At 33.4% G+C, this 20,338-nt stretch overlaps 1 protein-coding gene across 1 annotated transcript in view; it reads left to right on the forward strand.

Annotated features, from left to right (window-relative positions):
* Positions 1–20,338, forward strand: part of LOC125255260 (cadherin-12) — a 180,239-nt gene that overhangs the window by 152,021 nt on the left and 7,880 nt on the right. Inside the window, exons 9-11 of the mRNA XM_048170327.1 lie at positions 8,139–8,260; positions 11,059–11,176; positions 15,335–15,586. Of these exons, the coding sequence (XP_048026284.1) occupies positions 8,139–8,260; positions 11,059–11,176; positions 15,335–15,586 (492 nt within the window). The remainder of the gene's footprint in view (positions 1–8,138; positions 8,261–11,058; positions 11,177–15,334; positions 15,587–20,338) is intronic.

The raw sequence follows: 20,338 nt of genomic DNA on the forward strand, positions 1-20,338 counted from the left end.
TATTTGAACATAGTTTAAAATGTAATTTATTCCTGTGATCAAAGCTGAATTTTCAGCATCATTACTCCAGTCTTCAGTGTCACATGATCCTTTAGAAATCATTCTAATATGCTGATTTGCTGCTCAAGAAACATTTCTTATTATTATCAATGTTAAAAATACTGCTACCTTTTTTTTTTTTTTTTTTTTTTTTTTGTGGAAAGACTTTTTTCACATTCACATTCAAAGTTCAAAAGGGCATCATTTTCAATGATGAATAAAAATATTAATTTTTCAAAAAAAATTAACTTACTGACCCCAAACTTTAACAGTTTTTCACTCTTATTTTATTTTATTTTATTTTTACAATGTCAGTCCTCCCCTCCAGCCACCTCAACTGTGCGGTATAACACCCACTTTTCATCAGCTGACCAATTCCCAAAGTCCCGGCTACAATTTTTATCTCTCTGGTTGAATATGCTATATTTCATTTGGAAAGGCCGTCAGATTATGGAAGTAAAAGGGTTTGCAAACTACATTTCGCATTGACTATTTTAGGAAGCCATTTGAAAGGCGATCATGCACCAACGTCAAACTTGTCATTGCTGTAATTGTGTTTGTGTCGGAAAAGATCTGTGGATTGAATCACCACGTAAATAAGCAAATCCATCGTCATCAAGTCGTCAAATCCGCTGAGAAGTCACCAAAGCCATTATCTTGGAGGCTATGTGGTGCTCAATCAAAATTACAAACGCGGCGACTCACATTCATTAAGACGGAATGGGGATGAGAGGTCATTAAAAGTTGAGTCTTTATCGCCATGGTAACGGTTATTACTCACTGTCTCTCAAGGTTGCACTGGTGATATGCTAATTGTGATTTCTAAAGCTAATTTGGGAGAGACTTAGCACAAGTCAGAGCTGTTAAACTTCACTCTACTGCAGTGGGAATTGTCCACCCTGTGTTAGAAGCTCCATTTTTATTCATATTGTATGCACTATCAGTGTCTTTTAGACAGTTTTACATTCTGTTCCGTTGGCCCTGATGGAATCACTCAGATTCAGAGAAATCACAGAGCACATAGTCTTTCATTTGTAAGTCATAGCTTTCTGAATATAAGAAAAAAAAAAAGAAGAAAAAATATAGTCAGTGCTATTCAAAAATATATATTAATTCTTCATAAACTAAGCCATCTCTACTGTTTATCAAGAATTAATATATATTTTTGAATAGCACTAACTATATTTTTATTAATTTTCCTCTACTATATATATATATATATATATATATATATATATATATACATTGTTGTTCGAAAATATATATTTTTATATTTTACTGATATATATATATTTGGGCCATTCTACAGTATTGCTTTCCCAGATATATATATATATATATATATATATATATATTTTTTTTTTTTTTTTTTTTTTTTTTTAAGTGAAGTTAAAAAATATTTATTTTATATTTTATTTTTAAATCATGAAACTTTATGTAAAAAAAAAAAAATGTGTCCTGCATTTTCATGTCACTACTGAAACAGTGTATGTTTTAGTTCATTGGTTGAGACTGAATTTAGCCACACCCCTACATTTTTGATCAGGAAATATTCCTGTGTCCCTCTCTCTCATAGCCTCTCTTTTATAGTAGACAGGTACCATCATTTTGAGCAGGGCCATTTCTAGCCTTTTTGACACCCTAGGCGAGATCCCTATTGGATTTGTTGAGTGCACCTATCATGTACCATCAATATAAAACTCTCTAGCATAAACAAACAGATTCTCATAATCTACAGGCCCAAATCACAATGCCTGTCTGTCTGTGACTTAAACTGCACTATTACAGCATAAAGAAATGCATTTATTTGATATTATATGCTATAATATCCCAGCTAACAATTTTTGGTTACCAAAACGTTCCCAGAACAAAGATTCTAACGTTCCTTGTTCGTTAGCCAGGAAAGTTTTCTTTATGTAAATAGAACGTTCCCTTTAGGTTACAAAAAAAAACAATAGAGAACGTTCCCAGAAAGTTCTTATTTGGTTCCCCCCGAAAATAACTAAACGGGAACCATATTGAAATGTTAGGGGAACGTTCTGTGTTTACTGGGATGCTGCGTGTCGTGATATATACATCCTGTGCTGATATGCAGTGTCATGTTTTGCTCGTGATGATGAAGCGACTAATTTGTAGTAGAATAGAACAATTAACCAATTAGTAACATACCTGTATATTTTGCTTTCTTTTTCCTCATCCTCTTTTTTGTTTTTATGATACTGAGCCCCTGATGGCTTTGACCTTTTCATGATGATGAAACTAAAACATTTAATCCAGGTAAGCACGAATGCCGACGTTCCCTGCGGCCTTCTTCATCTCGTTTCTCTATTCTCTTCCTAAGCGGTCGCTATCACCAGGGAGACTTGTCACTCAGATAATATGCAAGTAATCATGATGCCTAGAAATGGCAAAAGTGCGAAATAATAATAATAGTAATAATAATTTTTATTATTTTTATTTTATTGGTGTTATATATATATATATATATATATATATATATATATATATATATATATATATATAAATCTCTTGGTGGGGAGGGGGCTCTCAATGGCGCCCCCCAGCTGTTTGCGCCCTAGGTACCGCCTAGTTTGCCTATGCCTAGAAACGGCTCTGATTTTGAGTTAAATGTGTTCAAAAGTCTGAAATTCTGTGTGTAACTTTAAGGATCGTCATTACCAAACACATTTTTTTCTGAAATTAAGCAAATAATTTGGGTGTTCAGAACTGTGCTAGCGAACCATGTGCTGATTAGTATCTTTGAGCTAGGCTCAAAAGTATCTAAAATTGTCACTACCGAAACAGTCATGAAACATGTCATTATTTTGGTTGTGACAAAAGGGAACACATAATGATTATTTGGGGGAAATAAACAAAATTTTGGTACAGTTATGCAAATTATTAGTATTTTAATATGTTTTAGTAGTGTTTTACTATGTAAGTTAAAATTCTGTAATGTGATGTGGTGTCTAACACATTACTGTTACTACCGAAAATGTGCAGTTACGACTGAAATATGGGATTGTCAACAATATACTGAATTATCAGCTAAGATGATATTATAGTGTTTGGTTCAATGTATATTCAAACTAATGAATCCTTAACTTCGAAATCAGTAAGTTTAACTTTATTCCTTTTACAAAGAAAGATTGGATTCAAAATACGACAAATCTCATAAATTACACTTTATATTATTTGCAAGGTAGATGTTCACTAAATCTTAATAGGTCAATATAAGCCTCTTATTAAATCATGTATTATTGTGTTTTGGTACTGACAAATTTGGGAGATGAAAAATATTCCAAAACTTTTTGAAAATACAATATGAGAATTAACTGCACAATTACTAGAAATGTGTACTTTGGATATTATACATATATATATATATATATATATATATATATATATATATATATATATATATATATACAGTACAGTCCAAAAGTTTGGAACCACTAAGATTTTTAATGTTTTTAAAAGAAGTTTCGTCTGCTCACCAAGGCTACATTTATTTAATTAAAAATACAGTAAAAAACAGTAATATTGTGAAATATTATTACAATTTAAAATAACTGTTTTCTATTTGAATATATTTCACAAAGTAATTTATTCCTGTGATGCAAAGCTGAATTTTCAGCATCATTAACTCCAGTCTTCAGTGTCACATGATCCTTCAGAAATCATTCTAAAATGCTGATCTGCTGCTCAAGAAACATTTAATGTGTACAATTGTACAAAATATTGTGTACAATATTTTTTTTCAGGATTATTTGATGAATAGAAAGTTCAAAAGAACAGTGTTTATCTGAAATCTAATCTTTTGTAACATTATAAATGTCTTTACTGCCACTTTTGATTGATTTAATGCGTCCTTGCTGAAAAAAAGTATTCATTTCTTTAATTTCTTTAAAAAAAAATAAAAATAAAAATTCTTACTGACCCCAAATTTTGAACGGTAGTGTATAATGCTACAGAAGCTTTGTATTTCAGATAAATGCTGTTCTTTTGAACTTTCTATTCATCAAGGAATCCTGAAAAAAAAATACACAACTGTTTTCAACATTGAAAATAATCATAAATGTTTCTTGAGCAGCAGATCAGCATATTAGAATGATTTCTGAAGGATCATGTCATGTGACACTGAAGACTGGAGTAACGATGCTGAAAATTCAGCTTTAATCACAGGAATAAATTACTTTGTCAAATATATTTAAATATTACACAGTTATTTTAAATTGTAATAATATTTCACAATATTACTGTTTTTTACTGTATTTTTAATTAAATAAATGTAGCCTTGGTGAGCAGACGAAACTTCTTTTAAAAACATTAAAAATCTTAGTGGTTCCAAACTTTTGGACTGTACTGTATATATATATATATATATATATATATATATATATATATATATATATATATATATATAAACTTATTGTTGGAGTAAAATTTACGTATATATCATAAAATATTATTTATATAAAAATGATAGTTGTTCTTGTTCAGACATCCCACTGAATATTTCATTTCACTATGTAGTTTTGCATGTTCCTAAAGTTTAGGTAGTTCAAACTTTTTCGCCCACTTTGTCAATTTGGAGCTATAAACTATACAAAAAGTATTTAACAAGCCACTTTTGAGCACTTATAAATGCTCATATCACCAGCGTGTGATGTGTAATACCCTTACTAGCATTATACAGAGTCTTGTAAAACATGCTTGACGGTTTTTATATCTCTCAGAATCAGTGATTACGAGGTGCTGAGAACACCTGTTTAACACCATCACAAGCTAGTCTAGAATATATTGCAGATTCTTGTTTTATCTTCCTCTCTCCTGAGCTTTTTAGGAGTGTTAATGTCACACCAGGTGGAATTCCAGATGTTCTGGAGTCTCTGAATCATTTTGTACTAAATATGAAAATGCTGAGGGAAGCATGAGTCAGCACACAGTTTCCAAACATGCCATTCCAAACACATGGATACCTCTGATTTACATAATCTCTTCTGTGATTAGTCAGCTAGCTGAAGAAAAAACTTTTTAGAACAAATATGTTTTATAAAATGTGTTTCAGCAGACAGTATTGTTTGCCCTGTTTACACCTCGTACAATGCCAGTTGTAAACGAGGCCACAATCTAAATTTAATGAAAAGGAAAGTGGTGCTCTCATAAGCTAATGTACACAAACTGCCAGTCAAACCTGCAAAGCAAAATTGTTTTGATCTAAATTAAAGGCACCTTTTAAATGTGTGATCAGAGCAGTTTCATTTGTTTGAAGCCAAGCAAACAGTAACTATTGATGCGTTTCACTGTGCCTCCCACAGCAGACAAACGACAAAAACATTACAAAGACTCTCACAAAGGCAACATTTACTGTTATTCTGTCTGAAGTGCAGCGAAATGGGCGATTTCACTCTTATACAACAGCGCCATCTACTGGTAAAAGCAGTCATTGACGGTTAAGCCATAGTTTACTAGACTTAGATCTGTGTTGTAATTAAAAAGCTCTCTAGGCTTTAAGGATGTTTTATATCAAAATTTGTTGCAAAATGTTAGAAAATTAATTATATTAGCATTAGGCAACAGTTTAGAATATATATCATTATTAACATTAACATCATTAATGTATATTGTTTTATGTTCATATTAACCTCCTTCAGCATTACTTATTGCATCGCTTCCGGTTCAGGGTTTTTTTTTTTTTTTTTTTTTTTTTTTGTATGTGCTTCATTAAATATAGAGTTGTTTTATTTAAGAAGCCTAAAAGATTAGCATAACCGATGTCCATCGCATATACATTTTTTGTCAGTTCATACAGCCGTTAACACTTTTTTTCTGACAAGCACATGTTTGTTCATGTGACGTTCAGTATTTAGCCTATATTGTAAATTTTCCAGAGGAACTTCAACATTTTCATCAGCATGTTGAACTTTTTAATTTAAACGCACACACACACACACACAAACATTTACAAGACATTTAAAGAGGCCGGTCATATAGAATTATGGGTTACCTTCATCATCAGTAGTTTGGTAACACCCTGAATTGTTAAATCATTTTTAAGATATTTGAATGTACATGGATTACTCATCTGTTACGTTTCATATAATGACAAATTGAAATTTCTAAAAGTTCATGTAAGAAATTATAATGTGTTGCCATATATGAACATATTAAATAGGCTTATGTGGGTTCAAATGTTGCATTTAACATGTAGTTTCTCAAAACTTTTTTTTTTTTTTTATCTCTTTCAAAACTTCAGCTTTGGCTAAAAAAAAAAGTAATTTGCTGCAGGACATTTGGGGCAGAAGCACAGGGCCTGGAGAATGATGATGTGTCAGATCTCAGATAAATTGTAGCAACAGTATTTTTTTTTTTTTTTCTTTACTGGACATCAGACACTCTGGAGTCCCTGAAGCTACAGTAACAAACAGCTGCACACACACACACACACACTCTCTCTCTCACTTTCTCTCCAGGAAGATTGCTCATCTTCATCAAGGTCGCCCACAGGTCTTGGCTTTATACGGGACCCCTGGGAGGGATGAGTTCAGATCCCTCGTTCTAAGCCTTCTCACCTTCTCCTCAGACATGCTGAGCCCATCTCACGGATCTGATCTATAAAAGTTTATTCCGCACTGATGTTCACCTCCACACTGCATGCTCAAGCAGAATTCAAACAATATCAGCAAGACGTGTTAGAAAATCAAAGAGATGACAACAGTGACCTTGTGTGTCAGCTAGAAAGTTCTTGGATTACCTTCTGTGTTATTTTTCTTAACCATGCTATACAATTAAAAATGATGAAAGCTATTTTTGTGTAGTTTTATGAATAGAATAGAATAGAATAGAATAGAATAGTCACCCTTATTTATATAGCGCTTTTTACAATGCAGATTGTGTCAAAGCAGCTTTACAGTGATAACAGCTCTTAAAGAAAATAGTGTCATTGTCCATCTTAAGTAAATTCAGTATATAGAATAGAATAGAATAGAATAGAATAGATAATTATGGACAGCTTATGAATAATATTTAAAGCCCCTTTTAAAGTTTTCATTGTTAAACCACATGGTGGCAGTATAGTGGTATGGTTTAGAACATAACTTTCAAATCATTAGTTCTTCAATAGAAAGCTCATGTGATATGCAGGCTATGTATGATTTTAGTAAAGGAAGTGTTGTGACGGTTGATCCAATTCCAAATACAAAGCAGTTCTGAATCCATCATACCTCTTAAACAATTTTAAAGTGTATATGGGTGATTCTATTCTAATCAGTGTATTTGGGTACTTGACTACTTAAAATCTTTCAAAAAGTAACTTCTTCAAACTGTACTACCGTTCAAAAGTTTGAGTTTGGTTAGATTTTTTTCAAAGAAACCTTTTTTTTTTTTTTGCTCACTAAGGCTGCATTAATTTGATCAAAAATACAGTAAAAACAGTAATTTTATGAAATGTTATTACAACTTAAATTTACTCTTGAATATGTTTTAAAATGTAATTTATTCATGTGATGCAAAGCTAAATGTTCAGGATAAGTAATGATTTTTTTAAAATCATTACTCCAGTCTTCAGTATCATATGATCCTTGAGAAATCATCCTAATATGCTGATTTGCTGCTCAAAAAAAAAAGAAAAAAAAAGAAAAAGTTGTGCTGCTTCATGTTTTGTGGATTTTTTTAGGATTATTGTATGAATAGAATGTGTACAAGAACATCATTAATTTGAAATAGGAACATTTATTTGAAATTGTAACATTATAAATGTCTTTACTGTTACTTTTGATCAATTTAATGCATCCTTGCTTTAAAAAATAAAAAATAAAAAAATCTTACTGAAAAATCTTACCCAAATTTTCATTATTCAATACTTATTTTTTCAGTTAAAACTTATATGATTTTGTTTCATCCTAAAGACTTTTCCTTTAGGAAAACAAAGATTTTGTTTTCCTAAAGGAAAAAAAAAAAAAAATCATCCTAGGACCAGAATGTTCCCATAACTGAAAAACGACTGTAAACTTGTGCATTGTAATGTATGTAATCAATAAAGCAAAGTACACAGGGAGCTGTTTGTCATAATATCGTATGTTTGTGTTTTTGTGTAGATAACCCAGTGCTGACCAGTAGAGTGGCCGTCACAGTTCACGTGCTGGACATTAATGAGTTTCCACCAGAGCTGGCCATGCCTTACGAGACCTTCGTGTGTGAGAGCGCCAAAGTCGGTCAGGTGAGTGCATTTAAATGGTTGTGTGTGCATGTGTGTATGTTTGCATGTCGAAAACCAATTCTGGTCTAATGAGCCATTTAAGATGATGTATGACAGACTCCAGACTCTGACACTCTCATTAAATCCAGAAAGTGCAGTGTATTCCCTGTTTTAGCCAGGTACAGTGTGTGTGGGGGTGCGTGTGTGTGGGTGTGTGTGGTTCAGGTATTCCCTACATTATGGGGAGAAAATGACCCCACAATGATGCTGATACCAGAAATCTTTGACCTTGTGGGAGACATGTTTTGTCCCCATGAGGAAAACAGCTTATAAACCATATTATTTATTTATTTAATCTTTTCTTTATTTTTTTTTCCGAAAATGTAAATGTGCAAAAAGTTTTCTTTGATGGGTAGGTTTACGGTTAGGGGATAGAATATACAGTTTGTACAGAATAAAAATCATAATTTTTCCTATAAAAACATGGACATTTACTTTATTATTTTATTTTATTTTATTTTATTTTATTTTATTTTATTTTATTTCCACATTCCTACCTCACTTGGCACCAGGAAATGTAAAAAAATAAATAAAATAAAATAAAATAAAATAAATAATAATATTAAATATTAGAAATCCTCTTTGTCTTAGTTTGAATAAGTATGACACTTCTGGCCAGAACTGTGTGGTTTGATTGATACATTGGACAGGAAGAGCCTGTTGGGTAAGTGATGAATTAGTGCAGTGCTAATTGTCCTACCCAGCATGCACCTGTGGTGCTTGTGACAGCCCTACAACAGGTGATACCAGCAGGAGGGTGGGCGGTACGGATGTCTGTTAGCTATGGGAGATCGATCTGCTTGCGATGTTAGTGCACAGTGTATCATGATCACTGGATGTGAAAGCAGACTAATTGGTTTTAGGTGCAGAATCGAAAAGAAAAATCACAGGAGCAGTTGTTAAAACACTTTTTTTTCTTCTTTTTTAATTATGCTTCATTTAATGTTGAGTTTAATTGATTCATATGCATAAAGCATTGCAAACTGGGTTGTTTTTCTTATAAAGCATATATTAAGTGGCTGTATATATATATAGCTCCATTAATTAAGACCAAACAGATACTGACAAATGAGTTTTCTACACCCTCTGTCTTTTAAAACATCTCCATGGTTTCAGATAATGTCTAATTATTACTATAGTTTGTCCATAAAGACCTGAAGATATTAATTTCAATTTTAATATTGTGTATGTTTAATAATGTATATTTTTGTCCAATGCAAGTTCACTATAATTGCCTAAGAGTTTATGTGTCTGTGTTCACTAATAACCTTCATAAATCATTAGGAAGTTTCATAAACATTAATATTCACCATAAAATATTTAAAGTCGGCATGAAACAGAAGTTGTGATAGTCTTTTCTTCCCTATTGTAACATATATCTGAGTAAAACCAAGTCGGGAGTTGTAGGGCGGGACTTGATTTTGTCCATGGGGAATTGATTAGGTTGTTGGATGGTTGTGGTTTGCTATTGGTCGATCTCATATCAGAGAAGAGATGTTGCTGAAAGAGGGAGGGGAAGTTTTTTTTTTTTTTTTTTAAACAAAAAAATTGGATAAATGATTAGATAAATCATTTAATAAAAACGAGAAGTGCCTATTTTGATTTCATGGTGACTTTAAAGGTGCCCTAGATTCAAAAATTGAATTTATCTTGGCATAGTTAAATAACAAGAGTTCAGTACATGGAAAAGACATACAGTGAGTCTGAAACACCATTGTTTCCTCCTTCTTATATAAATCTAATTTGTTTAAACGACCTCCGAAGAACAGGCGAATCTCAACATAACACCGACTGTTACGTAACAGTCGGGGTGTACGCCCCAATATTTGCATAATGCCAGCCCATGTTCCCAACATTATGAAAGGCATTACACAAGGGCAGCCAGTTAACGTCTGGAGCTGCACACAGCCGAATCATCAGACTAGGTAAGCAAGAACAACAGCGAAAAATGGCAGATGGAGCAATAATAACTGACATGATCCATGATAACATGATATTTTTACTGATATTTGTAAATTGTCTTTCTAAATGTTTTGTTAGCATGTTGCTAATGTACTGTTAAATGTGGTTAATGTTACCATCGTTTCTTACTGTATTCACGGAGACAAGAGCCGTCGCTATTTTCATTTTTTAAACACTTGCAGTCTGTATAATTCATAAACACAACTTCATTCTTTATAAATCTCTCCAACAGTGTAGCATTAGCCGTTAGCCACGGAGGACAGCCTCAAATTCACTCAGAATAAAACTTTAACATCCAAATAAATACTTTACTCACATAATTCGAAGCATGCATACAGCATGCATGACGAACATCTTGTAAAGATCCATTTGAGGGTTATATTAGCTGTGTGAACTTTGTAAATGCACTGTAATATAGTCGACAGCTCATGTGGCAGGGAGCACGCGATTTAAGGGGGCGGCGCCAAGTGTAAATCAGTGCATTGTTAATGATGCCCCAAAATAGGCAGTTAAAAAAATTTATTAAAAAAAATCTATGGGGTATTTTGAGCTGAAACTTCACAGACACATTCAGGAGACACCTTAGACTTATATTACATCTTGTGAAAAAGCATTCTTGGGCACCTTTAAACAAGAGATGAACCATTAAAAGATAAGTTATGCAATGATTACTTTAGGTTTTACATTTTTGCCACATTCTGGGTGTCCAGCAGTGATAAAATGTGCTATCAGAAATCGTTTAGGATAAATTTTTAAACCCTGATCAATAATCTTTTGATTAACTTTGTTTCACCTAGGTGGTTCAGGTCATCAGTGCAACTGACCAGGATCTCCCTCAAGCTGGACAACGATTTTCCTTCAAATCCCCTCAAGAGGGAGTGAAGACCAAAAACTTCACCATCAGAGACTTTGGGAGTGAGTCTGTCTGTAATTCCCTTGTCAAGTGATCTGTTTGGAAGTGTATGGAGGGCCAAATTACTCAAAATGATATCAGTAAAAAAGCGTTACAATATAAATGACTGAATACATAATTAAATTGTTAAAGGCACAATATGTAAATTTTAGTCGCTAGAGGTTGCTTATTCAAAACGAAGGCATAGCTTGATAACACCTTGATTTCTGAAATGAGGCGGCACAATTTTTATTTATTTATGAGTCAAATGTAAATTCATGTGCATTACTTTTAACATTGACACATCTTCCTTGTTAAATGAACATTACATTACATCAAAAAAGAAAAAAAAAGAATTTTACATTTACAATGTAATGTTCTACTTATCAAAACTCAAATCTCAATCTCATCAAGTTAGTGTTTTAAGCATTTCAATATTCATTCCAAAATAATAACTAAAGACAATAATAATTTAAACAATATATTTTATTTGTGTATTGATGTTTTTCTTTTTAATGGTCAACTTAGGCTATTTTGGATCATCAGTCATGCTCCGTAAACACCGTCTGTCACAGACACGAATTGTATTTTTAATTTCACCAAGCTGATTGCACTAAAAAAAAAAAAAACCCGCAGTCATCAGTCCATTTCAAGTTTGATTTTGACTTGACAAAGCAGTGATATCTAACTGGCTGATCTGTTTACTTACTTTTCAGTTAGTCTTCCGATTGACGCCATTATTTGTTCAGTCAAACTGATGCGCGGAACGTGCACGTCAACAAGAGGCGGGATTTATCGCACAAACCAATCATATCCAATCTTAACCAATTACATCCAATCATAGCGCGATGGAGACATTGCCTCCTCTCACGTGACTTTCCCCCATTCATTCTCAATTACCCCCCACAAAACCCACCGCACGCCGGGGGTCTAATGATTTTCTATGGTTTTCTATGAGTGAAAAGGGAGGCATGACTCCTGCTGTAACTTTACCTGCGGGTGTCGCTGTTGGGCAGTGTTCCTTTAGAAATGCGCGTGACTTGCGCTCTTTTCAGTGTCATAATTTGTAATATTTGTGTTGTTTTATATGTAATATGGATTATTTTCTCATCCTATTTTTTTTGAGGAGGCACTGCCTCCCTTGCCTCCTTGGAGGAAACGCCCCTGGTATATATGTGTGTGTGTGTGTGTATATATATATATATATATATATATATATATATATATATAGTTGCACTCATTTCAGCTTTATCCTATAGCCTAGAAATTGCAATCCTTAGATTAAAAATAATTTAATTCAAGGAAAATTCATGACACTGCTTTATGTAATTGTTTCTTATGGCATAGCTGATGTGCTATTCCTCCACTACAGTGAACAGCTTTCACATAGTGTACATTTACTATTTTTGGCCTTATGGAATGTCTGTCCTCACTTCAGGCATGAATACACACTTAAGATGTGATTTACTGGGACAAGGTGACAGTTTCTGCTGAAGGCAGTTCAGAAAAAAAAAAAGAGATGAAAAGGGGCTACCTGTAACATGCAAGATTTTCTTGAAAATGCTCACCCGTCAAGAAAATGCGGTCAGCATAAAGTCACGGTGACAGGGTCAGCTGGGCTAATCAGAGTTCATAACCAGCAACTTGCAGCCGCCATGATGCTGACAAAGTCTTTTGGCAACATGTCATTTCTCTGAACATTAACACGCCAAATATATCCCACTAATTTTCTAAAACACAAACAGCTACATTGTTTATTGCTGTTAACCTTTATGGCTGGAGCCTGGGGGTTTGCTATAAGGAAAAAGCTCTTGTGAAAAACACTATTTCATTTTCAGTGTTGAGGCAACAATCAATGCTCTCTCTGTTCTCTGTTCTCTGAATCTGTTGTCATATGAATCAGTTTGTTCAGGAGGCAGATTCACCTTAAAGGGATAGTTCACCCAAAAATTAAAATTACCCCATGATTTACTCCCTCAAGCCATCCTAGGTGTATATGACTATCTTCTTTCAGATGAACACAATCGGAGTTATATTTAAAAATATCATGGCTTTCCCAAGCTTTATAATGGTAGTGAACGGGGGGCGTGTTTTGAAGCCCAAAATAAATGCAAAATTAAAGCTATTTTAAATGGATAAATCACCCCCCACATCATTTGATTAGAAACATTAAAAAAAATCAGATTCTGGTGGAAGGGTTTGGAACTGAGTGAGAGAGATGGAGTAGCCTTCAGGAAGTTATAAATCTCAGTTGACCAGCAGTGTTACAGTAGGTCATCAGAAGGTAGATTGTGAAAGAGCTTCTCTACCTCCTGAAATGATTGCAGATGAATGTTCAGGTTCAAACCATCTCCTCACAGAGAAGAAGCATATTATTTAGACGCCTGAGGGGGATTCGGAACTCAGCTGTAGTGTAATATCCCTGTTGAACTAGAATGCGTAGTACACTAAACACTGAATATTTTGTTCACTATGAAAAATCATGCAAGAGAGCTCCTTGTGATACACAAAATCATTTGTATGAAGGATGCAGCAGTTACTGTAAATCAATAACAATCCTTTATAATGACACAATTACGCTTCCTGCGGAGCTCTAGGGCTGTTAACAAAGTCACCAAACAATCAATAGTTGTGTGCTAGCTCATCAGCAATTTCAATTTGTGATTTTCTGTGTTTTGGGGGTATTATTTAGACATGAAGCTTAATAAAAAGGAAAATGTATTGGTAAAGTAATGTTGGTAATGTTATCTTCCCTTGTTGCTTTCTGAGCCCAATGTGTGTGTGTGTGTGTGTAATATAAATATATATATTTATATATCCTCCTGGGACCCAGGAATAGACTTCTGTCCTCTGTAGTGGACATTATATTTTAGTGATTTTCTCTGGCATCATATATATTTCAATTTTAAACAGCACATTCAGGGCTTTGCAGAGATACCAAATTTTTAGAGGTTTCGCCATGACAACAACAACTTATTGGTCTTTAAATATTACTGAAAATGAAAATTAGCACTCGTGTGGAAATATTTTGTAATTATCATTTAAATCGGATTCATGTTCAAATTGTTTGTTATAAATCAACATCTCAGGAAAATATTATGGGGTTTCAAATAAAAATATGACTTTCTGTTACGAAACAGGACATTGATTTCATACATGACCTCTGTAGAGGACACCAGGACTTAAATCATGTTTATCAGGCATTTTAGAAGATACAACAAGTGAATAGGGAAAGAAATTATATCAATATTCCTATTAATTATTAGATATTATTATGAAAATGTTGCCAATTATTACTCCCATTATTACACTTCTTTTTTTCATTACATGCTGCTCCAGGAACATATTAATATGCAAATTAGATACAGTGTATACATTGTATTGAATGGGAAAATCCATGTATGACTATTTTACCTACATATTGCATGAAGTAAAATGGTATATCAATTTATTCCATTATATATTTCATAACATAGTTCATAGAATCATCTTTATACAAAGTTTGGTTGAAAACAATCCTGAAGCCTAAAAATTAATGGGTGATTAAAAAAAAAAAATCCCATTGTTTTTGCCTATACATGTCATTTCAAGCCATATTATTTTTTAAACAACTTAGTCCTGGCGTTCACTACAGAGGACATAGCATAACATATGAATAAAATATAATTTTTCAAAAATGTTATTTTTTAATTTGTTTCTTATGCTCTAAACAATATAATGACATGAAAAAATACTAAATTCATTTTTTTTTCTGGGTCTCAGGAGGATATATATATATATATATATATATATATATATATATATATATATATATATATATATATATATATATATATATATATATAAATTTAAAATCATTAAAACATTTTTAATAAATATTATTTATGTTTTAATATATATATATATATATATATATATATATATATATATATATAAATAATTGTATTTATTTTATTATAAAACATTATAAATATAATAAATATACAAAAATATTAATGTAAAAATATTAATTAAACAAATACAATTTAATAAAAATAGATAGTAATAATAATGATAAATAAAATATGAATTTTACTAAAGAATCTGTATACTGTTCCTTCAATAAAAATGGCCAAAAAATATTTTGCACAGAGAAATCTTAAAATGTCTGTTTGTTTTTTTGTTTTTTTGTCTTTCCCCAGATAACACTGCCGGAGTCGTGGCCCTGCGTGGTGGCTTTAAACGGCGGTCTCAGGAGATCTACCACCTTCCGGTGGTGATTGAGGACGGTGGCCTCCAGACTTTGAGCAGTACCAGCACCCTCACCATCCGCGTGTGCGGCTGTGACATCGATGGATCTTTATTAACATGCAGTGCTGAAGCCATTTTCCTCCCTGTGGGCCTCAGTACCGGAGCCCTGATCGCTATTCTGGTGTGCATCGTCATACTGCTGGGTAAGCAAACATCCATCCATCAGAGCATATGACAGAGAGCTGCCTGTTCAGACACCATATACCGAATGTAATCCCAACTCAATATGGAGTGACAATGCATACTGCAAAGCAAAAGCTGCCATGATCTTATTTTGAAAGATAACTAAAGAGACTGTGATAGTGTCTGTCATAGCACAGGCACTTCTGAATCGCATTATTTGGCATTCTATGGAAGCTTGTTTTCACCACGGAAAAAAAATAAAAAATAAAATAAAGATAATTGTGATTTTTTTTTTTTTTTAATCTCACAATTCTGACTTTTTTTCTCACAATTGCAAGTTTACATCTCACAATTCTAACAGTTTTTCCTCAGAATTGTGAGATATAGTCGCAACTGTGAGTTATTGCATAACATAAAGTCACAATTTTGTGTTATAAAGTCAGAATTGCAAGATATAAACTCGCTATTCTGACTTCTTTTCTCAGAATTGTGAGATCATTGACTGTGAGATCATTGACTCCGATTGATTTTTTTTTAGAATTGCGAGTTTATATCTCGCAAATCTGAATTTAAACCTCACAATTCTGACTTTATAACTCACAACTGAGTTTATATCTTGCAATTCTGACTTTATAACTCACAATTCTGACTTTAGAACTCACAATTGTGATTTTATATCTCGCAATTCTGACTTTATATCATGAAATTCTAACTTTATAACTCGCAATTGCGAGATTATATCGCACAATTCTGACTTTATAACTTTGAGTTTGTATCATGCAATTCTGAGAAAAAAAAAAGTTAGAATTGTGAGATAAAAAGTCGCAGTTACCTTATTTATTTTTTATTCAGTGGCAGAAACAAGCTTCCATAACATTCAGTTATCATTTTGAAAATTATTTTGCAATTTGAATCCAATTTGGTGCAAAGAATATTTGACTGTATGATGCAAATAATGAGTCCAGAAATAAATTCTTCCAGTTTATCAGTCACCATAGAAATGGAAGGTCATTTTGGCAAATGTAGTACTCTAGGTCATCTGGGTATTCTATGCATACAGAAAATCTGCATACTGTGGACAGTATACACACTACTCTATATACTAAGTAATGTAGTATTCAAAACAGCATTATTTTTACAATATTATTTTGTGACGCTATTGGTTTGAAAATTTCACACTTACCTTGAACTAAGTCATGAAGCACATTTGCAATTGTTTTTTTTTTTTATATATATTTTTTTCTTTAATATGACATATTTCAAATTGAAAGCATTTAATAAAAAAAATATTGATTGGATCATGAAAAGTGCAAGAATGAGGCAGTTGGTTTGAGGGGAAAGTTTTGATACACCAGTCGAAAAGGAAAGCGATTATGATTCTTTTTTTATTACTTCTTTGAAACAACATTCACTAATGAATCATTCACTACATGTCCATGAACGTGCATTTAAAAAGTATATTTTAATTTTGATTTCATGAAGACTTCTTTCCGCTGACTTTAGGCTCTTGTTGGACTCCATGAACTCTATAGGCCGCTCTGAAACTCTCCGGGGTGGTTTAATTAAAACACACTTGTTAATTAAGCCCTTGTATATTGGCCATTCTAGACAGGTAAGGAGGAGGATAGTTTGATAAAGCGAATAAGCAAGGGTTTAAATGAGCCTTGTCTTCGCCCATCAACGTCATGGTGAAAGCCCTAAATCTCTGAGTGTCATTAACATCAGATCGCTGGCTGAATTACTCTCTGTGTTAACTTAACCCCTGAGGTCTAGACGTGGAAATCTCAGGAGTTATAAACCCAGTTCATTTGCATACGGGATGTGCGGGGTGTTGGGGTGGAGGGGTGAGGAATGAAGTGGAGACTTTTATGGCCTCGTTTCCATGGTAATTTGTGTGGGCTGGCTGGTCATTAAGTAAGAGCGTTCTCAACAAAATGAGGTTAGCACTTGGCTGTCCTCGAATGAACCTCAGACACAGATCTCAGCATGCAGTACACTGAAGCCTTTCAATCGCAAATGATGTGTGTGTCCACTGGACTGACACTTAAGCCTATACTTCATGAAAATTACATCGCGCAGACTGTCCGTGAGCTGGACCGGAACGTGGATAATCTGCATGGTATAATTTTTGTCATCAGCACAGACTGCAAGGTCAAAGATGTAGAAGACAATGAAGTATAACTGAGGTCATCTATATTCGGATGGATGGATGGATGGATGGATAGATAGATAGATAGATAGTAAAAAAACATAATGGAGATATAATTAATTTTGAAGATTTATTAAGTGTTAATGAGATGATGTGGTTTTTATAATCAGTTAACACTGCTTTTGTCATTTTTTACAAGATGGACAAAATTTGTCACCAAAAAAGTCATTTGGTTTAACCAAAATTTCGGTTTTACCGAATGACACTTTTGGTTATACCAAATGACAATATTTTCAAACAGTGCTAACAGACTGATATCTAGCTAGCTAGCAAAACAACAATCAAAAATGTTACATTTAGCTCAAGTTTTTAAAATATTACAACATTTTCCATGTTTTATAGCGGTTGTACCGAATGACCTGATGTTTCGGGACATGTGTATGAGCAAGTGAAAACATGAATTTTTCAAATAGTTAAGAGAGAGTTAGTTACTTTGCTTCACAACCATGTGGTCCTTTGCAAGTGTCTGAATGATGTCACATCCTGTCACATGATATTGACCACGTTACTTTATCCAAAATGGTCCCTTTATATTGGTTACTCCAAATGACATCAATGGAATTCATTTTTCTGGGCATTTTTTCTCATAACAGCAACGACTTATTTTAATCACAAACGAAATGGCTGTATTGGCCTTTGGACGGTTAAACCGAATGACCTTTTAAATACCTCTATATGTAGCAAAATATCATTAAAATCTTTTGGATTCATTAAAAGAGATCTAGTTGTACTACCTTACATACTTTAGATGTCATATCTTTGTTTTTTATTATTATTAAGGCCTTTGGACAAAAAAAAAAAAAAAAAAAAAATGACCCGTCACGTCATTGACTCAAAATCAGTATGATGAACTATACAAAAAGCATTTTGAATGTCTCCAGCATGTTTTATAATTACCCAGAAATCAAACATAGATCCTTACGCATGTTATCACATCCGTCAAAAACTTGGGTGGGTTGTCGGTTTTAATATTAGAACTAAAACATCGACAAAACACTTTCAAGGGTATAAATCACTTCAATAAATACTTGCTGGCTAAGAAAAAACTAATTACCTTACAATTCCTGTGTTTTAAAATTCACATCATTTCAATATCACAACATCAATATCTGTCAAAAAATAACGTGCACAATACTTGGTAGGTTTTTACGAGAAGCAAAAGTCCAGCGAGTACACGCAATTCCTGGAAAAGCTCTAACGTAATGATTTGTTTAGATGTCGTTATTTTAATACTTCTCTTCTCTGCTATTTCAGGTTAGCATTCATGCTTTTCTCTCCACTGTCTCCATCAAATTTCAACTCATTTCCTTTGTTTATCCCTCAGCATTACACTTACAAAGGACAGTAGGCTGGATTCTTCTCTTTTTAGAGTAGAGCAAATTAAGTTGAATCACAAAAGAAGAGGGTCAGACTGAGACCTCAAATACAATTTAAGCCTTCCTGCATTAGCCATTATGGTTGAAAGAAAACTGGAATGCATTGTATTAACAGAAGGAGACATTTTAGAAGAAAATTATTTACCTTTTGCAGAGTTGATGGGTTACTTTTGACATTAGCCATATTAAAGTCAACATGAAATCAAAATCTAATGCAAATCTTATTGCTTGTATTCCAAAAAAAAATAAAAAATAAATAAAAGAAAGAAAGAAAGAAAAGAAAAGGGCTGTTTTTGTAATAACTTGCTCCACCTCAGAAATGGCTTTTCTTTCCAACTGACATCACAAATCCCTCTTTAAAGGGATAAAAAAAAAAAAAAAAAAAAAACGAAAATTCTGTCATCATTTTACTTGTAGAATATTGGTATTCACATAGTTTTGGTTCCCGTTGACTTTTACTGTAATTTTTATCAATGCAATGGAAATCAGATGCAATTTGGTTACCAAAATTTTTCAAAATATCTTCTTTTGTCTTCCGCAGGGGGAAAAAAAATAAATAAATAAATGCACACAGGTTTTGAGCTACATGAGGTTGAGTAAAAGATGACCGAATTTTATTTTTTTCTCTGGACTATCCGTTTAATTGTTCCCACTGTATACACCACTTCCAGTTGTAGAATGACCTTGAGTCATTTCACTACGCTGATCTTCACACCACTGAGAAAAACAGTCAATCCATCTTTTAACATAATGTGACAGCTTGTGTTTAAGAGACTGCTGCAGAGCTCTAAAGACTGACCTGTCTCACAGATACCGGGCAAGCACCTCTCAGCATCACTGCGTCCTTGCTAAGGGTGCCAGCCAGGATCACAGACAGCACAGAAAGAGAACACATTGTCGCACTGGAGATAAGCCATTATCGGCGCTTCATTTGTCAGACTGACCCATTTCCCGCTCCACGGATGCAGTCATGGCAGACAGAGCAAGAGATCAGCGTACCGAGGATGAGGGCTTATCAATCTCTAACCTATCTCCTGCATATGCCAGTCAAATCACAAACACTGACTCACAAAATAGGCTACATGTCTGACATGTTTGAACGGTTGAGAGCTGCAATGCAAATATATGTCACTTGGGGGCACTGTCATCTCACAGACACTGATGTAGACTGTTAGACCATATATTAA

Source organism: Megalobrama amblycephala, linkage group LG20, assembly GCF_018812025.1.
Source record: "Megalobrama amblycephala isolate DHTTF-2021 linkage group LG20, ASM1881202v1, whole genome shotgun sequence".
In the NCBI taxonomy this organism is placed as follows: domain Eukaryota; kingdom Metazoa; phylum Chordata; class Actinopteri; order Cypriniformes; family Xenocyprididae; genus Megalobrama; species Megalobrama amblycephala.